Source organism: Hesperophylax consimilis, chromosome 11 (assembly GCF_061612785.1).
Source record: "Hesperophylax consimilis isolate HC1 chromosome 11, BYU_Hcon_1.0, whole genome shotgun sequence".
In the NCBI taxonomy this organism is placed as follows: Eukaryota; Metazoa; Arthropoda; class Insecta; order Trichoptera; family Limnephilidae; genus Hesperophylax; species Hesperophylax consimilis.
The window spans coordinates 2,596,538-2,610,266 of record NC_142846.1 but is presented as its reverse complement, the minus strand read 5'-3'; the positions used below and the strand labels follow the sequence as shown (position 1 = coordinate 2,610,266).

Here is a 13,729-nt window from a genome sequence, read left to right as displayed (position 1 = left end):
ACTAAAATGAAACACTTTGTATACCACTTTTGATCAATAATAATCTACATATTTCAAAGCCAATGGCTTCTTCACCAGAATAATGAAAATTATCCTAACGAAGAAGCCATCGGCTTTGAAACATGTAGATTTTTATCATTAAAAGTGGTGTATACAAAGTATTTCATTTTAAAATAATTAAAGTGACGCTACAATTTTGCATCATTTTGCTACTATTATGAATTACATATTATATACATATATCGGTACAAAATTTATTTATAATCTCAATCTCACCAAAGAAGAAACTGGTTCTTGTGCTTGGTAAGCGAGTTGTACTAACTATAAGGAAAATAGAATAACATTATGCAATAGATAAGTATATATACATATAATATGAACAATTGAAACTTCTGGATCATCTAAATGTGTAGGTGTAGGTACATATATAGGATTCTGTTACATACTAAATATTGAGCAATTAAGAGAGTAATTATAAACATCTAAATAAAGTAGAGATGAATAAAGACTAATAATAAATATGAAGAAATGGAAAAACAGGCAATTATTTAGTTAATTATTCCTGACAAGTATAACTTTAGTTTGAAGAAGAAACCCAATTATATCGCTAATTAATAATTTTTGATTCTTTAGAAATAAAATTACTCAATTTTCCTCTTAGCAGGGCAAATAACACCCCACGTTTTTCAGGAGTAACAACAGCTAGTACGGCATAAAGTACTACTTTTCTAAGGGAAAAACATTTCAAAAATGAACTTTTTCAGTATTTGTTTCTACCATTCCAAATTTCGCCAACATCGACATAACATTATAAACTGAAATTTTTCGTCTGTGGCTGCCAAGTTTGTGCATTTTATATTTTCTCTTTGTGGAATTATTGTTTTTATTATTTGTCGGAAACGAACTGCAGAAAATTGCTGTTACTCGACACAGAATGGACTTTATCTGTCCCTGAAGTTCTCAGAATGCGAAGAAAGGATTATATGTTACCATTAAAGTTGATGAAAGTCGGGCATGACCCAGGAGATATGCCGTTATATTATTCATTAATTTTAATTTAGCCATTTGTACATCCAAGTTTAAAAATGTCTAATTTATTTTTCTTTTAATTAATTTGGCTCCTACAATCCCGCTTGAGTTTATCAATTTTTGCAGACTTTATGGTTTTCGGTAGCGCACTATAATATTGTATTAATTTTTGTGGTAAACTATTTTGTGTATTGGCTTTGTCCTTTTTGATAGCCTAATTTCATTCCACGTTCTTGTGTTATGCCTGTAAATGTCCTTGTTGTGTAAAAATCTGTTTGAAACGTATTTTAGTAATATGTTATTATATTTTATGTATAAATACCATCGCGTTCAATCTGTTTCACTGTTAGTTAATTTAGTTCTTTTAACATTTTAGTTACTTTTGAAAATCTATTTCGCCCAAGTACAGGGTTTTCCAATAAGAGGTGTTATTTTAAATAGCCCGCTATTTCGGTAGATGTTACTTTTTAAGCTGTTTATTAATAAAAATGGAACAATACACGCTTCAACAACGCATTGAAATTATTAAAATTCACTTGAGTGAATCAAATGCAAATCATCTTGATTGATGAGGCCCATTTCCACCTCGGTGGCTTCGTCAACAAGCAAAATTGTCGCATCTGAGGCTCGGAAAACCCAAGAGTTATTGTTGAAAAGCCTCTCTTTCCTCAACGTGTGACTGTTTGGTGCGGTTTATGGTCCGGCGGAGTCATTGGACCTTACTTTTTCGAAAATGAGGCTGGAGCAACAGTTGCGGTGAATGGATTGCGCTATCGAGAGATGATTAATGATTTTTTATAGCCGGAATTGGATGGTATTGATCTGGACAACGTTTACTTTCAACGAGACAGCGCTACGTGCCACACAAGCAACGAAATCATTGATCTTTTACGATTGAATATCAAAATAAAACCTCTTATTGGAAAACCCTGTAGTTATTTTGTACAATAATGTTTTTTTTAATTTGGACAAATGCGGTTAGGTTGCCACCCTGCCATCATGGGTTCAATCTTTTGCTATATAGCCCAATAGCTAAGCCCTCCATTATCGCAGAACCAACACTTATATTTATTTATTTATTTATAAATTCACCCCCGGCTGGGCTTTTACATGTTATTTTCTTATTTTTTTACAAAGACACAACAAAATCAAAACGAAAACAAAATCAAAGTAAAATCAAAAAATAAAAGACATAATAAAACACAACCTCTTAAACAAAAAAGTGGAAACATGACACTCCACCATGCAAGATGGAAAAATATAATTTGAAAATTACAAAACTTTGGTAAGATAAACAGAGCTACTTAGTTTCTATCACAGACATAGGAATTAATAGACGAGAAGATAATGGCGAGGGGTAAAATCAACTGTAGAAGAACGAAGGGGGTTAAGCTGACTGTGATTCGTCAATAAATCAATCTGACAGTAAATAGGCATCTCGCATTATAATATCACCATTTAGTTCTTAAAAGTAAAATCTGCTTTTGAATGAATAGACATTTTTACATGGGAGCGCAAATTACTCGCCACGTTATGAACTAATTTGCGAAGTCCAAATTCGGCAAAGTAAATTTCTTCTGTTTGCAGAGTCGTAGTTAGTTTCAGAGTATTTAGTTAAGACACTTTTACAAATGTTTCATAATTTACTTACCCCAGTAAACAACGATGAGCACACTTGAGAATCGCTACATTGTGATGTGATAGTATATGTTTCTAAAACTGATCCATATAATACGGTGTGAATAAGCTTAAAATAAAGTAAAATAATGCTTACTTATGGAATGTAATACGACAATTGGGTTTATTCTCTTTTTCACATCTATTTTTACAAGTTTTCATATCACAAGTCAACATTTTGCCGTGTTATTTCGTAAAATGAACCGATGATGCCTCGACCATAGTTCGCACAAGAATGATGACGTCACGTTTTCAAATTTCACTTGAGGCCATACGCAAGCCCAGCCGGCTCCAATGGAACCGGTATGGGGAGTGGGGATAATACAGGTCTACTAATATTCATATGTCTATGGTTTCTATAGTTAAATTATATTATATTTGATATTCTTCTTTCTGAACTCAATTGGGTAATGACTTGTTTATATTATGTGAATGATGTGTTGAATATATCAACAACATCTTTATAGTCCTTATCCAATTTTTTTATACGGCGAACGGGGGTATAGAATTGAGATTCTGTATTGTAGTTATCACAATAGAACGGTAGATAATGCCTCGATGTTGGTTTGCGAGGTATATGTAAAGAAATCAAGTATAATACTTCAGGGCTGTCAATTATTGAATTTATGATTTTATATCAACATTTTAGGTCATTAACTATTCTACGTTCAGATAATTTTAAATTGAGTTGATATAGTAGATAATCATAGTTGACGCATTCCTTTGTAATACCCATTCCGAAATTAATAAATCTTAAGATTTTTTTAATTCTTTCTATCGTGAGTGAATGACTAGCGTAACTAGGTGCCCACACTGTCGAGTTGTACTCAATTTGACTCCTAACCAATGACATATACAATTTTTTATAGGTTTGAATATTTTTAAATTGGCTGCAAATTCTCATAACAAAACCCAACATTTTCAAAGCTTTATTTGATTTAATTTCAATATGGTTTATAAAATTCAGTTTTTGGTCAAAGTTTACACCTAAATCATTCACCTCGGTTACAGCGGTTAGAACTACACCATCGATGGAGTAATCATAAATAATTGGATTTTTTATTCTATGAAATTTCATAATTAGACACTTGTTTATATTTAGTTGTAGATAGTTCTATTGGCACCAAACAAATAGTTTAAACAAGTGTTTAGACAATGTTTAGACAATAGTTTAGACAATGTTTGACAGTCATTCATATTTCTTATAGCTTTGTATATTTTCATATCTTTGGCAAACATTGAAACTTCGACATCGCTGAATATAGTGATCACATCGTTCACAAATATAAAAATAAAATTGGTCCCAAATGTGACCCTTTTGGGACACCGCTGGTAGCAATAATTTATAAGAAATAAAGCAATCAATTTAAACGGCCAATTGCCTGTTACTTAAATAACTGTTAAACCACATGTATAAATACCCTGCTATTCCTAATTTATGAAGCTTTTTTAACAACAGATCGTGATTAACTTTGTCGAATGCTTTGCTGAAATCAGTATAGACCGAATCAACTTGTAACTTCTTAGACATGGATTCGGATGTATTTTTTTCGTAAATTAAAAGATTGGACAAAGTAGATTTCCCTGAAGTGAAACCATGTTGGTATACATTTTTTTTATTACTCTTTATTTTGGCTTTCACCCATTAGGGTTGATCTTGGCCATACACAATTAACATTTTTGTCTTATTAACAAATATAACAAATGACAGATGATATATCATAAACATAACATAACGTAACATAAACAAACCTAACATAGCTTACTTAACGTAAACGGTAGAGAGTTGGTAACAGTAGTTAATCACAAAATTATAAAAATAGGAACTTGTGTACAATAATAGTGGGCGTTTTTCGTTATCTAACCAAAGAGATTTTTCCAAAATTAGTAGCGTTTTTATAAATAGAACTATGAAACTGACAAACAAATACAGGAAGTGGGAGTATGTAAATGTGATTACAAAACATAACACAAACATACGTATAATTTTTTTCCAAACGGTACTATGAAAAAGTTAAAACTTATAAACAAATACAATAAATGAATCAATAAAAATATACAGATGAATATAGAATAGTGTTTTAACTAAAACAGACAAAATATACAGAGTTGGGATTAGTGAAAATAGATGAAAATAAAGATGAAATAGGAACCTGAACAATTGTATATAAATGAAAGTGAAAGACAATTTAAATATTATTCTAATTGCTCTATTTTGGAATTTATTTTTAAGCATATTTTAGAAGTATCAGAATCAAAACAAGGAGTGTCCAAAAAGCAGGGATCTTTTCTTCTTTGGTCTCTCTGTATACTTGCCAATTGTCTGATAGCGTGGTTATTTTCTTTTCATACATTAGGTGTAAACCTTTGAACGCCATGAAATCCGTATTTTAACGCCAGCGCATCAGCAGCTGATGTGCTTATGGCTAACCGCGCATGCCTCGATTTGATGGTATTTTGTACCTTACAAAATGCTCTGGCATACTAAAATATATTTTATTCTTTTGGCATCTTTATATTATTCTAGCTTGTAGTTTCGTCACTTGCAAATCTATTAATTTTATCTTTGATCAGACGTCAAAAATATAATTTTCAAAAGTTATAGTAATGTATTAATTTACACCTGGAAAGCCTTATATGAAAATATAATAATACTAATGAATATTTTCGTATTTCTTATATTAAAAAAAAAATAGAATTTCTCTGAATATAAGTAGCTATCCTGGGGAAATATATATTTATATTTATATATATATATATATATATATAAATACATTACCTGTTAAGAAAGAACAATTTACAAAAACATCATTTTGCAAAATCGAGTAATTTATTACGATAATAGTGTCAAGCTGCACACAGCGATCAGTTCGGCATTTGACCCTGACACACAGGTCGTCAGTAGAGTCAGTATTAGTGTCAGTGTCAGTCCATGGGTTAAAAAAATCATTTTTTATGCTATTTACAAAAAAATTGCGTACCTAGCGAAAACAATTTGATATCGTTTGCATGCCCCTATTTTACAAAACCTCCAACATTTTTATGTGCCCAATAATGATTGCACAAAAAACACAATGTAATGGTATTGTTCAGCAATCAAGTAAAAATGTGGAATCGAAACAGTAGATGTGCATATCGAAATCAAATCAAACATTTTTCTGAATAACGTTGATTTTCCTGCACCACTTGCAGAATCTTCTATTGTTATCTATGTTTATAAAAAATAACGTTTCTTTTTTATACCCTATATATTGTGTTATAACACATCTGCCCTGATGATGGACACTGCAATGCTGTCCGAAACGTTGGCTAAAGAAGGAGTTAGCGCAACACGGCATAACACCCCAGAAACAAATAACAAAAATACTTTTTGCCGTGAAAATCTTAAATCATATTCGATATAATGTGTGTGTTTTTTTTTTAATAATGGCAATGTGGATTTCATGATACTACATGCAGTGGATGGTATAAAAAGTCGGGAACGACCGAAGACGACATGGCATAATCAAATAAACCTTATGTGTGGCAAAATGTGGCATATGTGATGAAGATGAATGAAGAAAATTTTGTAAGTAGAATGTGACATATATGATGAAGATGAATGAAGAAAAGTATGTAAGTAGAATGTGGTATGTGATGAAGATGAATAAAGAAAATTTTGTAAGTAGAATGTGGTATATGTGATGAAGATGAATGAAGAAAAGTTTGTAAGTAGAATATGGCATATGTGATGAAGATGCATCTGTGTAAGTAGAATGTGGCATATGTGATGAAGATGAATAAAGAAAAGTGTGTAAGTAGAATGTTTTACGTGGAAGTGAATTGTAGAAAAGGTCGAGGATGCCCAATTAAGACGTGACACAATTACTTGTTCAATTCTTTACATATAAATACACTAGATTTCTTAACTTCAAAACTTTACCTTCAAACAATTTATAAGTCCCCTAGCAACGCCGGGTAAACATCAGCTAGGATTACATAAAACAAAGAGTTTCAGTGCAATTGACCCGTCTCACAACGCTATCCAACCGGGTAGCGATATACTTACCCGGTCTTTAGTTTAAACAAATTGTATAAATAAAAACAATAAGAATTATTCTATAACAGGTTATTTTAAAATACCGCGGTCGTTTGGTGTTTAATTTTTCAAGTCAAAAATGATGTCAGTTATTATTTATCAATTTTTCCCGAGCTTAAACAGCATTAAGCTCTATAACAAAGGGTCTTGTAAAAAGCTTAAATCCGAAAGCTCTACCAAAAGCCGTAAACGAATATTGCCGTATTACTGACTGGGCAGGGCGTGGCTGAGTTTTATATGCGACAAGATTAGGGCCTGATTAAGATTGATGATGGCTTCGGCCAAAGGCAGGAATTATAAACAGTGGATAAGCCTGGGATAAAGGGATTTTGCACATCCCTGGGAGAAACATGTTAAACCTAACACTGCCCTGTTTAAAAAGGACTTGAGCCATTTTAAAACAGATTTAAATTGCGTGCGCAGAGTTTTGAAACGAAACATGTGGAATTAGATTATTATTATTCGGTCACCAAATTTTGGTAAAGAACATGTTTTGTAATTTAAAAAGACATGTTCAAGCGCGGGGGCTGTACCGAAGCCAAAATCAAGTTAGCCTCTCATAAGCTGAGCATTCTGTACAGGACCCGCACATACTGCAGATAGTATACAACTGCTGACTCTATACGAATTTGACAGCAACCTTTGGTCTGGATCTACAAAATACCTGAAAAAATGTCTCGACTCTGTGCAGAAACTGGCGGTCCGTTTGATAGATTCTCCTGTGTTGACAAACGGATTGCAATCTTCAGAACACGGGTCTTACGTTTCTGTGTTTCCTCCCTCCTTCAACATGGGTCACTTCTAGAACCATGCTCATTCGTTCCTATCCTCAAATAGACCCCTACACAGCGTCCCCAAAGATGATATGAGCCCTGGGGGAATTTATTTTGCGTCAAAATTATTTAAGTCAGTAAATAATATCAGTAATTTTGTAGCTCACGTAGTATTTGGAATAGATTAAATATAAAATAATAGAAACGTGTTTAATTGATGCAGTTGCATGTAGTTCACATGACATTGTTTACATATAAAGATTAAATAGCGCTCATTTTTGGCTTCCCTATATTATGCACATCAGTAAAGTTCATGGGTTGAATGCAGTGAAATTAAGTTATCTACATATAATATAGTTTTACAGGGCATACAGCTTGGGAAACAAAATTATTTATGCGTTCTTTTTGTGGTTTTTCATGGCATACGACGCAGTTGGGAAATCAGCATTGTGAAATTGCGCATTTTTGTTGTTTTTTATGGCATGCAGCAAATTTCGGAAACCAACATTGTAAAATGGTTAACTTCACAAAGTTTAGCATGATTTACCTCCTCCCTTAGCTGTTATGTTGTTCAAATCAAAAAGAGTTATATCCGTAGAAGTTGCTAAGAAAAAAGGCGTACGTTTTTACCACATCTCAGTATTTTCAATGTCTCTCAATATCTCACAATATCTTTCAACGTCATTCAATTTCGTTCAATTTCCCTCGATCTGTTTCAATGTCTCCATTGGTCCTTCCAATGTCTTTCAACGTCTCTCAATGTCTCTCAATATTTATCAATGTATTGCAATGACTCTCTGTGACTCTGTATGTCTTTTTACTTCTTTTAATGTCATCCGATATCCCTCAATGTATTTCAATGTCTCCATTTGTCCTTTCAATGTCTTTCCAACGTATTTCAATGTGTTTCAACGTATTATAATTTCCCTCAATTGTCAGTATCTTGTCTTTCCAAGGTCTCTCAATTTGTATCAATGAATTTCAATATCCCTTAATGTATCTTATATCTCCATTTGTCCTTTTAATATCTTTCCAATATGTCTCAATGTTTATCAATGAATTTCAATATCCCTACAATGTACCTAAATATCTCCTTGTATCCCTTCAATTTCTTTCCAAGGCCTCTCAATGAATTTCAATATCCCTCAATATCATGTATCCAAATATCTCCATTTGTCATTTCAATATCTTTCCAAAGCCTTTCAATGAATTTCAATATCCTTCAATGTATACATATATCTACATTTCTCCTTTCAATGTCTTTCCAAGGACTGTCAATGAATTTTAATATACCTCAATATCAATTATCCAAATATCTCCATTCGTCCTTTCAATGTCTTTCCAGGGACTCTCGATGAATTTCAGTGAATTTCTATATTCCTCGATGTCTACCAATGTTACTCAATGTACCTAAATCTTTTTAATCTAATGAATGTGTGTTAAATGTGACCAGGTAGCCGAGTGCCAGAACGAGGGTCGGGAATGCATCATGGTGACCAGCGGCGCGGTGGCCTTCGGCAAGCAAAAACTGACCCAGGAACTACTCATGTCGCTCTCCATGAGGGAGACTCTCTCACCCAAGGACCACACTAGAGAAGTACATACATTTTTAATTAAAAACACTAATTTCGGTTGTGATTATGTCTGTAACTCTGGGCCAATGAATTCAAGAACTTGGAATTGATTTGAATATATGTGTCATTTTCATTTTTTTACTGACTATGGGAACAATTTAGACAATCCGTGATCACCACAAGTATTATATTAATTAATTAATTTAAAAATCTGTAAGTATTTGAAATGTGTATTTCTTTTGTTAAAATTTTTAAAAATTTCTGAAAAATTTCGTCTTTAAAATTGACAATATTTATTTTTGAAATTGAAGCGAAATTGGATACGTATCAATGTCCAAGTGTCCAGTACTGTATTATCGACAGTATAATATTTAACCCAAAAAAAATATAATTGCGTAAGCCAAAATATTATGTTGTCCTAAAAATCACAGAAAATTATGTAGCACTCGTCTAAATAAATTTTAAAAATGCAATAATAGCAATAGCCGCTTAAATTCCAAAACCGTATCCTCCCAAAACACATTAAAATAGGATACCCTTCGAAAACATTCTCAAAATGACACGTCACACTTAACCCTAAGTAATAGGTACCTACCTAAATCAAATTTTCAAGTTGTTGCATCCGAAATTGCTTACAAATTACAGCTTCAGTTGAATATGAAAGAGGGCTGTAAATAATTTTAACGAGTTGTTTGTTGGAATTGGGTGATAGTATGTTCAGGAATGAACAAGGTAAGGAAATAAGGAAAAAACGGAAGACCAATCGCTTACCACTGTATCTCTGTAAAGGAGCACACAACACAATCACAATACAGTGAATTCCATCTCAATATCTCGAAGTAACTACAGCCGAAACAAAACGAATGAATAATTAAAAACTATGCACTTTCAAGATAGTTCACTTCATTCTTTTCGAAGATTACATACACGAAATACACCAACAACTTGGTTCCAAGGTAGTCCCAATCGTTCTTCTGTTTTTTTTTTCAAAACAAACGTACTCGAATTTGAATTATGTTCTCGCCGCTGTTCCAAATTTCAAATACTTTTCCATCATGGTGATGGTTAAGAATAGGTAGGAACTTGATAAACGACATTCCGGTAAGAACTATATTCTCATTTCGAAATCAAACACAAGTAATCAAAATCTTGCATTTATAGATGTAATTTAAAAATTGGAAAGATTGGCATTCTCGGAATGAATACAAATAAAAACATCGTGGGCGAATAAAATTAGTTCTTACCTAGATAGCTTTCATTTAAAACGACTTCAAGAAAGAGCTAGTATGTGGGGTAGGTACTCGTACCTTGCCGTAAAAAAATGGTTTTTTTTTAATTTGCTTGATTGTTAGATCTAATATTGAATATTGGATCGCATATGTTCATCAAAAATGTTATCTTCTCTTATTGAGTAGTGATTTGATGAAATAATATTGTTCCATTCCATGGGAACCATTTATTGGATATTCAACACCCCTACTCCAAGTGATTCGGTACGTTTGGTGACTTAGCAGGGTTGCCCGGTTTCATGGGGTGAGGTTTGTCCAGGCCTTGACGGATTCGTTTGCCCACCTACTGCGTCGCGGGACAGATCGGGAGAGACTGGTTGAGGGCGACCTTTTGACCCCTCCAGCTAGACTCTCTTTCGACGCATCGCCTTGCACCGAAGTGGGAGAGATGTCACTCATGAATATATTCACCCCCAAATTCCTACCCACCTCTCATATCTTTTTCCTTCCCAGAACGTCCTTTCCATTAAAAGACAGAAAATATATATGTATATATATTTATCCTCTAGTTTTATTCAAGTGTTGCTAGTTGAAAATGCCCTTAGCTTTTATAATCAGTTTCAAACGTTACTTATCTTTATCTTTGTATCGTGATGTGCAGGTAACTATGACTTATCTATAAAGTGCATTTTGTCTAGTAAAAATATTACCTAACATGACGTAATGTACCTACTTACATAATAATATCAATATTTATTATTATTATCAATAAACGCATTGAAGTATTTTGAAGACCACCTTGAAGCATGATATAATATTATCATTTACTTAATTTAAGTATGTTATTCCATTAAAGGAACGCATCTCAAAACCATTACACAAAAAAGGCCTTCACAATGCCAGCGCCTCTAGCGGCAAATGGGGCAAATGCATTTACAGTGCCAGCGCCTCCAGCGGCAAATGCACAGAATTTTAAACATTTCAAAATGTGTAACCCTTCTCTAAAGTTTTATAGGTGGCTGCTATATTATTAGGAATAATAAACATCCGCTGTGTAAGAGTATGTTTATAAAACTATTAGCACACACGAAGATGTGAGCTAACTTAAGAATAATAAATAAATAAATAATATTTATGATCGAACTTAGTTGGGCGGCCATCTTGACTGTCACTATAAATAGAAATGTTTTGATTGAGTGCACCATCACTATCCGAAACAATAATTAAATAATACTACGAGTATTAGAAACTTTCAGAATATATCAAATTAGTAACGTTAAATGGACGTCGCGGTCGTGACAAAAATGACATCAAAATTCTTTTCAAAATTATAAATAACCATGTTAGACTGGAAAACCTAAAAAGAGTGTACTATGCGATTGTTCAATCTATATTACAATATGGTATTATTGGTTGGGGAGGAACATTATAATAAAATTTTGAATCCACTTAAAGTAGTTCAAAGATTGGTAATCAAAGTAATTTTGAAAAAACCATCAAAATTTTCTACCGAAATTCTTTTTACAATTTTCAAATTACCTACAGTAGACAAAATGTATCAAAAATATTCAATACTTCAAATTTACAAAGAAATGCAGTCAAATACTCATAACTTGCAATTCAATACATCAGCAAGATACCAGAAAACTATTAAAATCCCAAAATTTAACACTAAGCTCATTCAAAATACCTATCTTTATCTAGGCATAATTTATTTTAATAACCTTCCATTAAATTTAAAAAATATCGAAAATATTCAGGAATTTCACCTCAAATTAAAAAATTACCTTAAACTATTATAAGTCCAAAATACGTTTACTACTTACATCTAGAAGTAATATTGTTTAAATCTTGTGTTGTTTCTTTATAAATTATTTACCTTAATACTAACATGTACATAATTGAACTAGAATTCCCTCACCAAACACAAGAGCATTGTCTCTTTATGGTGAGGAAAGGCTACTTTAATTTCTATTGTTTTCTATCTTTTTTTATCCTGTATACTTATCTATGTAAAAATATATATTTTCAAATATTAAATAAAATAAAAAAATAAATAAAAAAATGTAGAATCTTCTGTATTGATCAAAATCAATATCAATCCACTAAAAAGCCCCGAAACTTTCCATATTCCTTTGTGACTCTAGTGCGAATGTGTCGACTGTTAATACTAATATAACATCCACTATAGTGGCAAAATACCGGATATATTTAGCGACAGCCCTCGGAACTAATTTTTTCGAAACCCTTGTTTTCACTTGACATGACCCACACTTTACATATTTATCGATGGCCTAGCGCACAGTGCAGTTTCAAGTAAAAACAACGTATTTTGTAAAGCATTTATCAACACTACTTTGTAAACAGATGTTTCATGTAAAAATTTCATTACCTATTCAATCCAGAATGGATAAAAAGTGGATATTCACATTCATTTTGTTGCTTTACATCTTGTGAGTGTTCAAATTGCACTTAACACATATGTACGCTAGGCCATCGATGTGATATCTTGTTTTTATTGTTATTGTTGTTGTTTTAGATACTTATCCTTTCTAATAAAAGTGTTCTAAATTTTACACAACTGTTCAACGGTTGTTTATCAGTTGAACTGATATCAGTTGTGGTGTTTGTCTGTTATGTAAAATTTGTTTTGTTTTTTTTTTTTATTTATTCATAATTGATTTGAAGGATACAATGGTTCTACGTTGTTTGATCTCCCGTAGTGAGGATTTAAATTACATATTATTAAAATTTAGTATTATGGATAATATGAAGTAATTATGAATAAATTTATTTATTTATTTATTGACAATTACAAATTTCATTTTTAACAACAGTATAAAACAAACAATAGAAAATCGAAATAAAATATAATGATTTCTCATACACTATTTACATTTAAAAAGTGGTGGACTAATTTGGCTTTAAATGTATTGAAGTTTAAATTAAATATGTCAGCGACATCACTTAGTTCATTGCCCAACCTATGTATTCTTTCTAACACAGAATTCGTAGCGAAGTTATTGTTGTAGAATAAAATATTCCGTCTAGTATATTTTGGAGGTATATGTAAAGAAAGCAAATTTATAGTGTCAGGGCAGTCCAACCTTGAATGAACAATTTTATATAATAAAAGGAGATCAAATATTTTTCGCCTTTCAGATAATTTCAATAAGTTAAGTTTACTGCGTAAATTGACATAATTGATTTCAATAATAGGAATACCAATTTTGAAATTAATAAAACGTAAAAATTTATTTGAATTTTTCAATTTGTAAACAATGAGAGTTGAAATGAGGACACCAAATGGTTGAATTGTATTCAACCTGACTTCTAACCAGAGACGGGTGTAGTAATTTTATAGTTTTT

General features: G+C 32.1%; 1 protein-coding gene across 2 annotated transcripts in view; it reads left to right on the top strand.

The window, feature by feature from the left end:
- P5CS (Delta[1]-pyrroline-5-carboxylate synthase) overlaps positions 1-13,729 on the top strand; it is a 43,321-nt gene that overhangs the window by 18,980 nt on the left and 10,612 nt on the right. For both annotated transcript variants that reach the window (XM_089636971.1, XM_089636972.1), the window contains exon 4: positions 9,011-9,154. In XM_089636971.1, the coding sequence (XP_089493097.1) occupies positions 9,011-9,154 (144 nt within the window). The remainder of the gene's footprint in view (positions 1-9,010; positions 9,155-13,729) is intronic.